This window comes from Hipposideros armiger, unplaced genomic scaffold (assembly GCF_001890085.2).
Source record: "Hipposideros armiger isolate ML-2016 unplaced genomic scaffold, ASM189008v1 scaffold_48, whole genome shotgun sequence".
NCBI lineage: Eukaryota > Metazoa > Chordata > Mammalia > Chiroptera > Hipposideridae > Hipposideros > Hipposideros armiger.
Window position 1 is genome coordinate 3,606,654 of NW_017731398.1, and position 16,606 is coordinate 3,623,259.

General features: G+C 51.2%; 1 protein-coding gene across 6 annotated transcripts in view; it reads left to right on the forward strand.

The window, feature by feature from the left end:
* The window catches only part of MTHFS (methenyltetrahydrofolate synthetase), a 139,430-nt gene that overhangs the window by 16,096 nt on the left and 106,728 nt on the right, over window positions 1-16,606 (forward strand). For 3 of the 6 annotated variants that reach the window (XM_019640189.1, XM_019640191.1, XM_019640190.1), the window contains exons 3-4: window positions 5,810-6,003; window positions 6,321-7,838. In XM_019640189.1, the coding sequence (XP_019495734.1) occupies window positions 5,810-6,003; window positions 6,321-6,608 (482 nt within the window). In that variant the 3' untranslated portion in view covers window positions 6,609-7,838. Of the gene's footprint in view, window positions 1-5,809; window positions 6,263-6,320; window positions 7,839-16,606 lie in introns of those variants that run through there. The other 3 variants (XM_019640192.1, XM_019640195.1, XM_019640196.1) reach the window with 2 other exon arrangements.

A 16,606-nucleotide genomic window follows, 5' to 3' on the forward strand; every position in this document is an offset into this window, starting at 1 on the left:
TGACACGGCCATCAAACGTGAGTTAGAGGAAGGGGAGGGAAGGAGGAAGAGGCATCTGTGAACAGCACGGCATGAGTGCTCGAGTCAGGCAGCTCTGCACACTCCTGGGCTTCAGCGCTCGTTGTGTGCAGCCTTCTTCAGTATTAGGGTAAAGATGGTCCGTCCCCTGGCTGGATGGAGTAGGTTGTGGGAAGCCCAAGACAGGCGAGTGGACCCAGGGCATCCTAAGAGGACTCTGTGGTCCAGCTGCTGCCTCCCGGCCAGAGTTAAAGGGATGCTTTGTGGAGGTGACCTGAATCCGAGTGTCTAGCCCAGTGCATTCAGTCTCGGGAGTAAATAAAAGCACCCCCTTCCCCTGTTGCCTTCCTCAAGATGCAGTGCCTGACGTTTCTTAATTACAAAAGGAAAAGCTATCCTAAGAAATGTAATTATCACGAGCGGCATAATGTGAGCACTGTGCAGGGAGCTAACAGGCATCGCCGACTCTGTGAGCAGCCTTGTGAGTGGCTACTGTTTGAGCTCGATTTTATAGATGAGAAGGTTGAAGCACAGAAAGACTAGGAGCTTGCGCCTGGCTGCACAGCTAAAAAGTAGCCTCAGGGCCCCGGCCGGCTCAGCACACGGGTGGCCTCCAGAGGGCACTGGCATTTCAGAGCCAGCACCTGGTGGAAAGGCACAATGTTTGGGCAAATGGTGTGGGGCCTGGGTGAGTGTTGGGAAGGTGGGCTCTGCAATTCTGGGAAAGCAGAATCACACTGGAAAGCCAGCAGAGCCTGGGAAGAGCCCCCTACAAACCGTGACTGCAGGGCAGTTGGGGGCTGCGGAGAGCGCTTCCTGCCTCTCCTGGTCTGGGCTGCAGTCCTACGGCCAGGCTCCTGGTCTGTGCACAGGACTGGACAAAGCCAGACCAGCTCCTCTTGTTGTACTAGGGTCAGCATCCTCTCTCAGCGAGCCTTTGGGGATTTCAAGACAGAGCTGTGCTAGAGGCTTGTAAGGAGGAACATGGGCATGGACCAGGGTTTTCCCCCTGTCCCTGGGCTGAGTTTGCAGCACGTTTTGATGGGTCTGGGGTTGACCTCTGTTAGTAGGGATGGCCCAGGGTGAGTAGGGGAGCTTGTTAAGCCTCAGTGTGGTTTTCAAGCCCTGTTGGTCCATCACCTCTAGGGAGGGAAAACATCCAGCACAGTGTGAGGAGAGCATGCAGAGCCTAAGGTACGTTATGTGGGGGAGCCGAGGGAGTGTGCGCATGGCAGTGGTGGTAATGGACAGGAAGCACTTCAGGGTGACAATAGATGGATGAAGTCAGCAAGGAATACATGGCATGTTTCAGGAAGGCACCTGGACTCACAGAAAAAAGTAGGCCGCAGAAGGGATTCCAAGGCCCTGAGCAGGGCAGGCAGCAGGCGACCCCATAGTTGAGGGGAGCAGCGGTGGCGGTCCTGTGGGCTGGAGGTACAACAGCAACACCCCACATAGGATGTCAAGTCCGCTGACTGGGAAGGGCCATCTCAGAGCCTTTTGTCACCTGTGAGTCCCAAAGCCGTTCTCTTTCTTGCTTAAGTTATAGAGCTCACTATGAACAAGCAGCCATACAAGGTAATACCTCTGTCATTTTCTTGTCCCAAAATGTTGCCTCCATGATCCACACCCATGTACCTTGGCGTTATTTGAGTGGGGTGTCGTGCTAGGACTGATCACTCTGCAGGCCTTACACTCGTCTTTCAGGGTTTCTGTGACCTAGAATGCTGTAAAATTCAGGCATGAAGGATGACGTGTCACTTTATGGCCCCCCAGGAAATTTCCTGTCTGGTGGGGCAGTTGGCTGTCATACCAGGTATGGCAGGGAGGCTGTCATCAACGTGCGAAGAGCAAGGAGCAGAGTTACGCAGTCCCGTCTAACTCGAGGGATTCAAGAATGTTCTTTTTCTACTAGCATGTTTCCTTTCCCATGCTTTTCTTCCAGCTGCCTGTCGATGGATGCTCTGAAGTTCTCCCTCCGCTTCCTGTGTACTGACTGTTCTCCTGGCTTTCCTTCTGGTGTCTTTTGCCTTTTAAAAAGAGTTCTGCTTAGTAATAACACATAGCACGAGCTCTACCCTCTTAACAAGTTGTACGTGTACGTGGAAGAGGTATTACCTACAAGCACAGTGCTGTACAGCAGAGCTCTGCTGACACGTCCACCTGTTTGTCCGTCTGTTAAATCCGCTTATTCCACTCAGTATAATGTCCTCAAGGTTCTTGCATCTTGTATCATGTGGCAGGATGTCTTTCTTTCTTTCTTTTTTTTTTTTAATTGGGGGATTGGGGGATGGGGAACAGACAAGTTACTGTCCTTTTGTTCTTCAGTCTAGTTGTGGAGGACGTCGCTTCACTGGCCCAAGTTGGCACCATCATTGCGCTCTTCCCGAGTGAGGCAGATCAGTCGCCGGCTTCTGGACGGCCGCTCACTGCGGCTGCTGGCCGCTCACGCTGGCTGCTGGCTACATACGGTAGCCCATGGCAACCCACTGCAGCAATGGCTGCAGCCTACACCGTCATCGGCAACTCCCGACAGCCCAGCTCCAGGTTGAGCTGTTGTTCAGCATCTTAGCTGTAGAGGGCAGTGTCATTGGCCCTCATATGTGGGATCCGAACCGGGGCCCTCTGGCATCCCAAGCCAGTTCTTAACCAATGTGCCACTCGGCTGGCCCTGGATGTCCTTCTTTTTCAAGGCTGAAGACTATTCCATTGTCTGTGTTGGCCACGTCTTGTTTATCCTTTTATTCTGTCGATGGACATTTAGGTAGTTTCCACCTCTCGGCTATTGTGGCTAATGCTGCAGTGAACATGGGGGTGCAAATATCTGTTTAAGACTTGATTTCTGTTCTTTTGGATAAATACCCAGAAGTGGGGTAGGTGCTAGTTCTATTTATCATTTTTGGAGGACCCTCTATACTGTTTTCCTTAGTGGCTGCACTTTTTATATTCCCAGCAACGGTGCACAAGGGTTTCAGTCTCTCCGCATCCTCACCAACATTTATTATATTCTGTTTTTGTTCAAATGGACATCCTAACAGGTGTGAGGTGATGTCTCATTGAGGTGTTGACTTACATTTTCTGATGAGTACTGATGTTGGACGTCTTTTCATGTACCTGTTGGCCACTTTTGTGTCTTTGGAGAAATGCCTATTTAAGTCCTTTGTCCATTTTTTAATCAAGTTATTTGATTGTTTGCTATTAAGCTGTAGGGATTTCTTCGCCTTTAACTGCTAAGTCACCATGCCCTTACCTGATGAACCCCACGCTCGTTTTCTGCTGCTCCTCAGCCTGACCCTTCCGGCCCCCTTCTCCCTTCTCACCGCCCTGCTCCTGCCACCTTTCCCTTGGCTTCTGAAATATACTCAGACCCAACCAGACACATCCTTAGAAACCCAGGTCAGGTCAGAGCTGCCCACGGTCCTTCCCTGACCACCCAGCCAGCATGGCGCTCTCTGCCGACGTCCTCAGGACTTCTTGTCTTTGGTGCTCTTGGGCATTTGGCACAGACTGCTGCCTTGCTTTGGGATCAGTGTGGCACGTGTGTGTTTTATGTTCACGGACCTCCATCTTCTGATGGGCCGGACCGTGTATCCTCCCCTCCCCAGGACGTTACAAAGCACCCACCACACCATGAAAAGGCAGGAAGCCCAGGAAGAGGTGTGTGCGTGTGTTCCAGGTGCAGACAACAGAGCTGCGCTGTAAGCCCAGGTGTGCTCTGGCAACACAGGGAGGACATGAAGGGGGCAAAGTCTAAGTGCACAGCCACTGCTAGTCCCAGGAGACAAAGATGGGCAGGACCGGGATGGGAGGAAAGGGAGCGGCAGTGACTGGGCCTTTTCGCAGGCTGGGGTTGGAACAGACAAGCAGTGTACATGAGGAGGGCATGACTAACCTGAGACGTGCTGTGCTGGAGTTTGGCAGGCAGGGCTTGACAGGCGTGTGCTGGGAGCCATGGGGGAGCTGAGGTCGCCGACGGTTCTGCGGGCCATCAGAACAGCTGCCGGTGGCAGGACCCACCCCTACTTGGAACACCCTGTTCCAGAGAATCCGTGGCTTCTGACCCTGGTGTATTCTTGCCAGCAATGTTTCATGGGCGTTCAGTCCATGGCTAAAGTGCAGGTCACCCGGAAGCCCCCAGACGGCCTTCCTGAGGCCGAGGCCATTCAGGCAGGCCAGGGGCAGACCCCTGGGTTGGATTTACAGCGTGGCCCTTGAGTAGTGCTGGTCCTTCATGCTGCCTGCCAGCGGCTGGAGGACCATTTCTGGCCTCCCAAATCCATGGAGGCCCTCCACCTCGCCGCCTTCATCGCCTTCTTCCTGGGACTCACACACCTCTCACAGGGGTCGGGTTTTCACAGCCTCAAACCTTCCCTCCACCATGTCCTGATGATGCCATGACCAGTTCTGGTCCCTGTGTGCGGGAGACCAGCTCCCGCGGGGTCCAGGGGTTCCCTCAGGTGGAGGCGGAGGCGGCGAGGAAAATGAAGAAAGACGCACGGAGACACAGGAGCGCTTTTTCAAGAAGAGAAGTGTCTCACTTTATTCTACAGCATGCCCCTTTTTATAGTGGGCAGTTGACCATTATCTCATCAGTAAAAAGTTATTTTACATAGTTTAGATCAGGGTTTTACTTCCTTATAATTCTTATGCTCCAGGGTACAGCTTGACTTTTTCTTATGCTAAAAGATCAACTTAACTGTGTTTTAATCCTTTTTTACCTATAGTGACTATGTGACTAAGGCTAATCCTTTTACCTATAGTGACTATGTGACTAAGGCTAATCCTTTTACCTATAGTGAAGTGACTATGTGACTACTCAACAATTATCCTAAACACTGTTAGCTAAGCAGGATCTTAAGATTTATAGGGTGTGTACTTTGACCTTTACTAAGAGACTAGTGTGACTAAAATTACCTTTAGTGTATAAAATAGAATTATTGTGATATATCTATCAGAAGGGGTGTAAGATCTTCATCCTACTGGGGGGCATCCAAAGGGGAATTTAAATCTTCTAAGATATAAAGCAGTATCTGTTTCTCAGTCAGAGCTTCAGAATTTGTCACAATTGCAGTGTGTTTGGCCATGTCAAATACTGAGGCGTAGACAGCTCCCGGCACCTGTGCTCTCGGGGCAGGTTCCAGCCAGAGCAGCAGTTATAGGGCCCCATCTTGTACCTTTGGAATGTCCCTGAGTAGGTCCGAGCTGCTCTCACGTGCATCTGGGGAAGCCTGACAACCTGGCCCCGCCTCTCCGGGGAGGGAAGAAGAAGGCGGCCTAGTCCTCTCAGCAGCTGGCCACCTCCTGCTCATGGGCTCGGAGACCTCTGTCCTTTCTGGCTTCTCTCTGACCCTTTCCCACTCCACTTGTCATGTTCCTGCGACACTGGCTCCCCAACCGGGCAGGTGTGTAGAGTCACCTGGATGCTTAAGAAAGAGACAAAGAAGAGAAGTCCTTCGGCCCTGTCCCTGGAGTGTGTGTAGCCAGGTGTGGGCAGGGCTGGGATCTGACCTCTTTGTGTACACACACACACACACACACACACACACACACCAACCCCGTACCCCCCCACCACCACCTCCAGAAGAAGCGTGATCGGCTTGCTGGGTTCCTGAGTCATTTTTATTTCCTTTTTGGCCCAACCTTGAGACATGCTTTTTGGATTTTCTCGAGTGATTATTTCTTTGGAAATCGGAGAAAGAGTAGATGTCATTAAAAAACAAAAGCCAGATTTCAGTGATTGGTCTCTTTCAGAAATCGCTAACCCTGCTCAATGTGTTCCTCTTTCCCACAGGGGGACTCGATCTCATCTTCATGCCGGGCCTTGGGTTTGACAAGCAAGGCAACCGGCTCGGGAGGGGCCGGGGCTACTATGACGCCTACCTGAAGCGCTGTGCGCAGCAGCAGCACGGGAAACCCTACACTATGGCCTTGGCTTTCAAAGAACAGATTTGTCTCCAGGTCCCAGTGGACGAGAACGACATGAAGGTAGATGAAGTTCTTTATGAAGACCCCTCAGCATCTTAAGTCCTGATGCCACAGCCAAACAGTCTACGTGTGTGCCCGAGAAACCTGGTCCGCACAAGATGTGTTTTCCCTTGTCAGAAATCAGTTGATCGCATGCTAATGGGAATATGGACTACATTGTTTTTAGTATCATTATGAAATCCCTAACATAAAACCATCTTTAAAAATTAATAGACTTGTGAATAGTAGAACATTAATTAAAATGGAGGCTATCACCATATGATTCTCAGCTTAATTTCCTGGTGTGAGTGTGACAAGTTGATCTCTCTGCTTTGCAGTTTAAGTTAAATATTTATGAGGAACTGGGCTCCGACTCAGAGAGTGAGAGGAAGGTGAAGCCATCGGGAGAGGACACGGTGTCACTAAGTCCTGTCATGGGCCTGGTCAGTCTCTGCAGGTATGTGGAGACTCGGCAGTTATTAACTGATTTGTGTGTGTTTGCTCTGTGTACAGAGTTCCCAAGAACATTACACCACTTCATCTTGACTTCATTCACTCACCCTGAACTTTTATGTCTGACACTGTGGCTTTTGATGGTTAATGGACTAAAACCTTTCATGATTTAAATAGTTAAATTCATCTGATTTGTTCCCGTCTGTGCTGTACTATGTATCAGTCACTTAGGAGTTTAAGACGTGATACCATGTAAGTTAGAAATTATTTCTGTTTATTTGTGGTGTCTGCTTTGGAAATGGAATCTGCTGAAGGCTGGCAGATGGCACCCCAGCTAGGGAGTGCTAATATGGGGGGAACGGGGAAGGTTTGGTTATGACCAGACACCCAGGAGTCTCCCTAGACGCTGCTCGCTCCCTCACACCCCACGTCCAGTCTGTCACCTGGTCCTGCTGATTTTTCTCCACGATGCCTCTTACACCTGTTCTCTCCTCTGCATTGTCCTGTCGCGTCTCTGTCCAGCCCTCAGCATTTCTGAGCTAAACTGGGCGAGAGGTTCCCACTGGCTTCCCTTCCTTCAGTCTGACCCTCTCCAGTTTATTTCTCAAACTGCGAAAGTATCTCATAAAACATGAATCCGACCATGAAGCACCCTGATTAGAACCTTTCAGTGGCCTGTTCAGAGCCTGCTTGGTGACGGCCAAATGCCGTCCCTTTGTACAAGGCCCATCACGTAAGCGAGGCCTCCCACCTGCCTTTCTCTAGCCTCTTCTCGCCCCACTCCCACTGACAAACGCACAGGCAGCACCTGAGCATTGCTGCTTCCCTGTCCTGTGCTTCTTCCTCTGGCTGTACTGCCCTTCCCTCCCGTGTTAATCTGGAAAAGACTTCAGCTCCAGTGTCAGATCTTCTGTGAAGCCTTCCTCTCCATTCCCATGGTCCTCCTTATCACTTTGTCTTACCTACCAAGGTTAGTGGTCATGCCCGCCCCTTCAGATGCTGAGCTCCAAAGAGCAGGGATAATCCTTTGTTCTCACACTTAGTAGATACCTAGTCATAGAGCGGGTGTTTGAGAATTTGTTTGGATGAGTTACTTGAATACACATTCAGGGTATTTTCATTTAAAATATGGATCAATAGTCTTTGGATAATAACATACAATTTGATGTTTTATGCACAACAGTAAAAACTTTTAAAATGTCAGTTGATCTAAAATTGGATTTGCGCAGTACAGTATGTACAGTGAGAAGTGGGAGGGAAACAGTTTCTCTAAGCTGTAAAATCCTATTACTGTGCTGGTTAAAAATCGGAAGTGTTACCTCAACCATGAGGTTCACGTGAATGTTAGTACATGGTCTGAAATGGCTACCCAGTAAATTCCTGAGCTGCTGCGGGTCTGGAAACTTGAGCATTGTTGAATGTTATTCTGTGAAAAGGGAGCATTAGAACCCCTCCCCAGCTCCTCAGGTGCGGACAGAATGCAGCCAACTGGCCAGGAGACCCCGGGGCAACAGGGCCTCTCCTGGAAAGAAGAGCATTCCCTTGTGACCAGTCATGGGCAGTGGTCATTGTGCCGAGGACATTGGAAAGGGGAAAAAACCCTGACGATGCAGGTGATGGCGACCTTAACTGATCAGGGCACAGGCAGAGGTGAGGAAGAGGCCAGGAGCCTGGGAGCAAAGCAACGTGAGGAGGGTCTCAGGTGAGGGGACAATCCAGGAAAAGGGAAACAGCAGCGAGATCTGAACAGAAAGGTGGTTGGTGGTGAGCAGGGCTCTGGCATGGGTCTGTGCTTGCTGCCTTGTCTGGGGACTGTGCTTCCTTTAACCAGAAAGTAAACCCTGTAAGGCTCTAGCCCGTCCAAGGGAAGCCGATAAGAACCCGTTCCTTAATTCACGCAGCCCTACCAACTACGAGACTGACAGATTCGAGTAGGCCTGGGTGGCTTCAGGCAGAAGCTCACTTCCTGGTCCCAGTGGTTTTTTCTTTTTGCTTAGAGATCACTGGAAATTCAGTCAGTGGGGTCCCATTGCATTTTAATCACACGCTTACATGCTGCTTCCTCCACCTGCCTGCGAGCTCCTCAGAGGCACGTTCTCTGCCAAACCCATGGTTTACCTGGTACCCACCACAGTCCTCAGCACCAAATAAATGGCCAGTGAATTGATGACGGAGTGGATCCGTGTGCGTGTCGCCCGTGGTGTCTGAAGTTTTCTTGGGGGAAGAAGTCAAACGTGCTGGCTGAGGCTGGAGCTCTCGGCAGAGGGTGTCTTTGCTAAGGACCAGGATGGCCTCCAGACCGGGGGCAGTGGCCGGGGAATGAAACCCCAGGGCCATCGGGGTGCATAGGAAAAAGGGGAGTCTGGTTTGCTGACCGGCTGTTGCTTGGCTTCGTTTTATAGAAGGGTCACTGTCCCTCCAGGTGGGCGTAGTCTCAGCACAAGTTCCGACAGATTGGCTGGGAGGGCCCTGCCTCTGGGGTGCGTAGGCCTTCTATGCACCGGGAACCCCCAAACGTTACTCTCCTCCTCTGAGAGAGGACATGACACGAGGCTCAGGAGGAGGGTAGGTGAAGACTCAGCTCTGTAAATGGTTGGAGGGTGTGGCTTAGAGGTGAGGCTTCCTGACGCCTGACCCCTGCACTGGACACACCCATCCTGCAGCCAGTGTGAGCACACTGGCCTCCTGCAGGGGCACATGGGGAGATCGGGCGGGGCAGGGACAGACAAGTACACAGATGCTACTTTCCATATATTTACATATATTAGCATATGCAGGGTTGTTTTTTTGCCCCCCCCCCCAACTCTGTGAGGTATTACTGCGCCCTTCCTTCAGAAGAGGAAACTGAGGCCAAGGTCATGTTCACAGTAAGCGGTGGTTCAGGATTTGGGCCAAGTCTTCTCTGATTGTACAGCCTATGTCCTTTCCAGGGCCCTGGACCCCATCTTCATTGGGTGTGGGTGAAGGGGTACCCCTGGCTCTACCTGAGCCCTCCTGGGTCCTGGGGCCACCGGCTGCTTGAGCTCCCTCGAGTGCCTGAGTCCACAAAGACTCCTGCAGGTGTGAGGCCGATCTGAAGACAGGCAGCCCCCGGCCTAAGACAGGAAGACTGGACAGGGCGCTCTTCCTGTGCAGCTGGGCCCTGGTCACCAGGCTAGGCTGCTGTCACCAGGCCATAGAGGCTGCCCTGAAGGTCTTACCAGGCCTCACACTGGGCCAGATGAGGGCAGCGCTTTGGCTTGGGACCCCAGTCAGGTCTGCAGAAGCCAGCTGCTTCTACCTGGGGACCACCGGCTGGGCTGTGTCAGCTCAGGATGCACATGCATCCTGAGGTTTGCTTCTCTCTGGTCACCCCATGCTGTGCCAGTCATCAGCCGCCACTCTGTTCAGTTGGACTCTGATCGCTTCCCTGGACCTGGGTTTTCTCTTGATTTCCTTCTAAGCCTTTCTGTCTTTTACCAAATAGTTGTTTCCTGCTTCTCGGTCTCTGCGAATGGTTCCGCCACCACACATCCCCATCCTCTACTCTCCACTCCCTCCTCTTCCCTGCTCTTCCCTCCTCCTCTGTACCCTTCCTTCTTTCTGTCCATTCAACTCTTTCTCCTGTGCCTGTCTCTCCCTATGCCTTTCCCTCTCTTCTTCCCCACATCTCCACCTGAACCCCGGGGGCTGGGCCTATCTGTAAATGAGATCCAATGTAACGGAGTAGAAAGCGGCACAATGGGAGTGTCCTGCTAGGGGCCCAAAAGATTCCTGGGTGTTCTGGAATATCACCTGAGGGACTGGGCAGCTGCAGCAAGCGTGAGGGTGTGTGTCAGCCCACCCAGCATGAGGGAGAAGGCCACAAGTTCAGTCACCAGGAGGGAGAGTCCAGACAATGAGGTGACCAGATTTCCAAGTTTACTGAAAACCTGCAGATAACTGCACAGCTGCTCATGCTATTTAAAAAGTACCAGGGCATAACGTGGTCATTGTCGACCCTGTGGGTCGTGGACAGACGAGCTGACCTCGGGCAGGCAGGCTGTGGCTCTGGCGAATGTGAACACGGTGAACCCTGCCGGCCCCAGCACAGGCACGCTGCAGACTGACCTCCCAGCTTCTCAGGAGTGACCGTGCAGCCGGCCACCCCGCAGAGGGGTACCCAGGTCTGTCCAAGCACAGAACCCAAATGCACCCCCTTCCATGTCAGCCACACCTGGAGTAGTGACGACCCGTCCAAACCAAAGTCCTGAGATGAAGAGACAGGACGGAGAGAGCTTATGGAAAGCCCCAGAATGGGGCCTAGAGCCAGGGCGGTAACCCAGGGTTTCCTAGCCCTGGTCTCATGCTCCTATCAGGCTGCCAGACCACCAAAACAATCTAGAGGGGGAGATGTCACAGAAGCCATCTTTTGGCCTGTGGGGTCAGTGTGTGGGAACTCGGGGATCTGTGGAGACAGTAGGAAGGAAGAGGCCTCAAGACACAGGAGTTACAAGTATAGGCCCTAAAATCAAGATCTGTGGGTTCGGGCCAGCCAAGTGGCATGTTAGTTAGGAGTTGACTTGGGATGCCAGCTCTGAGCAGTAGGGCCCTGGTTCGGAGCCCACATGAGGGCCAGTGACGCTGCGCCTTCTGCAGCTAAGATGGTGAACAACAGCTCAACCTGGAGCTGGGCTGCCGTGGGTCATTGGCGATGGCGTAGGCTGCAGTGGGGCTGCAGTGAGCTACGTGAGTGGCTGGCAGCCAGCATGAGCTGCCAACAGGCGCCATGAGCGGCCGTCCTGAGGTTGGTGACCCATCTGCCTTACCCGGGAAGAGCGCAATGATAATACCAACAATGGGCCAGTGAAGCGGCGTCCTCCACAACTAGACTGAAGAACAAAAGGACAGCAACTTGTCTGTTCCCCTTCCCCCGATTTCCCAACGCTGTTCCCCTCCCTCAATTCCCCAATAAAATCTTAAAAAAAAAAAAAATCTGTGGATTCAAATCCTGGCTCCCCCACTTATTAGCTGTGTGGCCTTGTATGTTACTTAACTTCTCTGAGCCTCTCTTAAGTGGGCAATGATGGTAATATCTACCTGACAGGTTTGTGGGTAAACCATTTAATACAGTGCCTGGTACACAGTAAGTTGGATAAATGGTACAGCCTTGAGCCCACGTTTAGAATCAGAAGTCTGAAACTCAGTTCTAGAATTTTTATTTGATTTTTTAAAAAACACATTTCAATTCTTTGCCAAAATTCTTCATCTTGTCCTTCATTTTCTTGGACATATTAATTAATCTCAGTTATTGTAAAAGCCTCTGTCTGATCGTTCCAATATTGCAGTCTCCTTGGATCTCTATATCTATTTTTTTCTTATTTTTTGGCTTTTCACATCTGGTGTTCTTTGTAATTTGTTCATTGAATGTCAGATACTGTGTATGAAAAATTGTGAGCTAGTCTGAGGCTCTGGACGATGCCACCTTCTTCCCGAGGGGACTGACCGTTGCTTTTGGAAGTTGAGCTCTGGCAGATTGTCGTCATCCAGTCTGGGATGGAGCATTTTGGAAGCTGGGCTTGAGTCTTTGTGAAAAGCAATGTGCTCTGGTCCTTATTCCTAAGCTTTGGATCCCACCTGAAAGCTTGGGGTGCATGCCAGGGCCTCCCTTCTTGCCCTGAGACCCTACTTCTGCTCCCCCAGTTTGCTGAAGTGACAAAAACTCTGCTTAGCCTCATAGCCTCTTGGCTGCTGGTTCGTCTTCTCTTGGATTCTGCACTCATCAGTTTCTACAAAGCACAACTTCTCGGCTTTTAGATTTTTCGTAAGAATCAGCAGATGCTTCAAGGCAGAACACCGTGCCCAACAGCAGGTTCACCTCTGTGATTTCCTCTCCCTGTGATCTCGGTGCCTTAAGAACTCAACACGTTTGATAGCTCTCTGATGCTTCTAAGCGGAATTCAAAATAGATATTATTTTGTTTATCGTTTCTGTTTGTTCTTGGTAGAGGAGTTGATCTGTACAAGTTTGACTGCCACAGGCAGAAATGGAACTCCTTGGTATTCATTTGCTAATATCCTCGGGATTCAGTGTGAGAAGTGCAGACAAAACCAACTCCTTGCCAGATTGTAAGAACCACACAGACCCTTGTTTAAAAGTGCGTTTCCTGGTCCTACCCTAGACATACTGACTGACAACCTCCAGGAAAAAGACTAGTAGTTTGTGGTTCTAATAAGTACTTATAACAAAGGCACTTGGGAAAGCCTGAAAGGGGCTCTCTGGGGTCCTAAGCAGATTCCAGGCTCCCCAGTGACCCCACCTGCCCTACAGACGCTGCCTGTGTTGGTGGGAAAGAGCGTGGCTGCTCTGATATGCAGAGGGGCGTGTGTTGCTGCCGCTTACCACCACCTCCAGATTTATTTTGCATTCTGCAACTCCAGGAGTGAGCTTCCTTTCCTGAATAATTTCCAATTTCTTCCTTAGACATTTTAATCAGAGATGAAAAATGATTGGTCTTTTGCCAGCATTTCAGTCTAAGAGGATGTTATTTGCCTCTTAAAGGTACATTAATTTGCAATGACTTTAGTGCAGAAGGCAGCGTGGTGTTGTAGAAACAGACCTGGAGTCAGGATAAGGGATGAGCCCCGGGTCCTGGGCGGCCCTGGGTTGTAGGAGGCACTTGCCACCTCCCCTCTCCTCTCCACTGACGCAGGTTCCCTTTGCCTGCTCGCTATCCTCCTGGCTTGCAGTTCTGAACGTCCCCACTGACACCCTTTCTAACCTGCTGGCTCCTCTGCCAGCACCCTGTGGACTCCCCGCTGTCCTGCGAGGCCCTGATAAGACCTTCCTGCAGGAACGTCTTCCCCTCGTATTCTCTCCCTCACTCCTATTTCTCCTCTTCACCCACTCCGCTTCTTCCTTCTCCCTGTCCCAGAATGAGAGTGGGCTGGAGTATCCTCTCGCATACCCTCCCTGTCATTCCCTGCCCAGCTCTCTCCAGAACCACCTCTCAGCCCACGTGGAGCTCAGACAGGAAGGCAGAGTTGTCACGTTCCTTTTCTCTGGGCCAGGCAGCAACAACAGCCTCCTAGGCCTCTGTGGCTCTGGAGGACGAGTCCCACTCGGGAGGTCTCTCATTGTCCTAACCCACAGGCTGCCCAGCAAGTGCTACCCAAATCAACAAGAAAACAATGAAATGTGGCCAGTGGAAAAAGAGACAAGGACATGAAAAGGTAACCCATAAAAGGAGAGCTATAAGGAGCCATACATACATGAGGAATACATAATTTCAGGTATCATCAGAGAAATGCGAATCAAGCCATGTGAGTGGGAATCTCATCAGAGCAATAAGGCTGTTTTGGCTAAGATGCAGGGAACAGACGCTCCCATACTGCTGTGAGAGTACATGCTTCTCAGTCTTTCTGGAGACTGGGTTGGCAAGATGTAACAAAAATCTTATCATTTTCCATGACTTTCGACCCTGCGTTTTCGCTTTCCCAATGAAATAGTGTAAGCTGTTGGCAGAGGGTTTTGCACAAGGATGTGGAGAAAGCCGTGATAGAGCTGCCGGGGCGTTAGGGGCTGACCTAGGCGTTGTCCGCTGGAAGTCCAGCACAGGGTGCTGGTAGCCAGGCGCTGGGACTGGCGCCCCATTAACAGAGGGGGGGCCCAGCTGGACAGAGGAGACTTGGACTTCTTCTAAGGCCGGGAGCAGGCAGGGCAGGCATTACAGGAGGGCCCAGAAACCAAGATTTGACCCATGTAGGCTTGTGTCAAGTTGTAGGTCTGCATTAATGCAAAACAGGCCTCAGTGGAGCGTGGGGAACAGATGGACCAATCCAGAGATAAGCTGGAAAAGGAGCTCCCTGAAGTGAAACTCGAGCAGTTGACTTCCTGCTCACTAACAGGTCGAAGCCTAATCTTTGAAATGGATGTCCTGATGTGAGGGCGCCCCAGGTGGTAATTTCAGCCATCACTGGCATGGTTTATCGTCTCCATAAATCCACTTTCCCCTGACAGAAAAGCACGGCTTTCCTGCCCACGGGCCCTTCTGTGGTCCTGAGTGTGCCCTGAACTGAACTCCCGTTTTATGGACGGGGCTCAGTAGGAAACTGCAGACCGACTGTTTTGTCACAATCTTCTTAATTACTGCACATACCCAATTTTATTACCCAATTACGGCTGGGATTCAAGTTCACCAAACTACTTGTTTTATGTGAAATTTCTTCATTTCCAAAAGATCGGAGGACCATTACAGAACAAATGGGACATTCGGCTGCAGGTGGCATGGGTTGATTTATCACCGCTCTTGCATAAACAGCAAGGCCGGCTGAGGCTTCCCCCAGCCTGATAGGTCTGTGTATGCAGTGTACTGTATAGCTTTTCATCTCAGCCTTGAAAACAAAACTACGATATGCCCCTGGTGGGAGCCATCATTTCACTGGATGTGTAGTGCTTAAGGCTCCGCAGCGCCCAGCCAGTTTGTTAGAGCAGATGGATGAGAGCCCACGGTTTCATGAAATTGCTTCTGAATATTTGCAGAATGACCTTTTCCCACTCCGTCTCACCAAAACGCATTAACTCCTTCCACACGCGATGGAAAAATGCTATGCCGGGCCACACTCCTGGAAGGCCCGTGGAAACATCACATCCTTTTCTTGGAAACCTTCCCTGACATGTCCCCCACCATCGAAAACATCTTTTCCCGGAAGTTCCCTTCTGGAGAGGAAAGGGGGAGGACCGTGGGCACCCTACTGGGTGATATTACGGAGCCTCTCAGCCCGTGGGCGGTGGCTGCCTCCAGAACCCCTGCTCCCACACCACTGGAGCGCACTGTGGGTGCCCCGTATGCCCTTATCCCCTTCCTGCTGCCATAGCAGGAGCCCCCGGTGTGGTGTACCTGGGTGCATGCCTCTCCCACCAGGACTCCAAGCACACCTGCCTTTGGTAGAGCACTGTGCACCCGGCAGGTACACGCAGAGAGGCGTGCCTGGCACTTAGCAAGCACCATGAAAGTGCTAACTGCAAGTTAACGTCGTGTAAGGCTTCCCACCTGAACCAATTTTAAGCGTACAGTCCAGTGGCATTAAGTACATCCACATTGTTGTGCCGCCATCCCCACCATCACCTCCAGAACTTTTCATCTTCCCCAACAGAAACTGTCCCTATTAATCAATAACTCCCCATTCTCCCTCCTTCCAGCCCCTGCTAACCATCCTTCTACCCTCTGTCTCTGTGAATGACCCCTCTAGGTCCGCATGTAAGTGGAATCACGCAGCGTTTGTTCTTTTGTGACTGGCTTATTTCATTTAGTGGAATGTCTTCAAGGTCCCTTCATGTTGTAGCAGGTGCTGGCGTTTCCTTCCTTTTTAAAGGCTAGATAATACTCGATGGTGCACACGCCACATTTTGTTTATCCGCTCATCTGTCAGTGGACACTTGGGTTGCTTCCTCCTTTGGGCCATCATAAATTATGCTGCTGTGAACCTGAGTGTGCAAATATCTGTTTGAGACCCTGCTTTCACTTCTTTTGAGTGTGTACCAAGATAGGGAATTGCTGCACATGTGGTAATTCTGTGTTTAATCTTTTGAGGAATAGCCACAGCAGCTGCCCATTTGACATTCCCACCATGAGTGCACGAGCGTCCTGTGCACCCTCAGAACTTTCTTCACACCCTCACTCACCAATCTTTGTTTCTCTCTCTCTCTCTCTCTCTCTAATAGCCATCCTGATGAATGCGAAGTGCTATCTCATTGTGGATTTGATTTGCAGGAAATGAAAATTTAAGTTTTGGACGTGTTAGGTCCAGGTTCTTCTGAGACACCCCAGTGGAGGTGTGAGGCCGACAGTGGCTATCAGAGGCTGCAGTTCAGAGAGAGATGGGGTGAGAGGTGAGCATTTAGGAGTCGCCAGCACGTGGGCGATTGCACAGCACAGGCCATAGGGGGTGACTGAGAGGGTGAGGATGGTTCCCAGACTGGGTCTTGTGGAAATCCATCAAACAGGCGAGGGAGGGGGAGAGAAGCAGTGCCCGCCTGGGCAGGAAGAACCAGTGCCGAGTGTGGCAAGTGGGAGATGAGGAGGGAAGCGTCCTGAGAAGGACGGATGAGCTGTAAGGTGGGTGAAACCATACTATTCAGGTCTGCATTCCCAGCCTCCAGGAGGGTGGGGCCTGCAGGTGGGCGGAACCTCCAGGTGGGAGGGCCCTGCAGG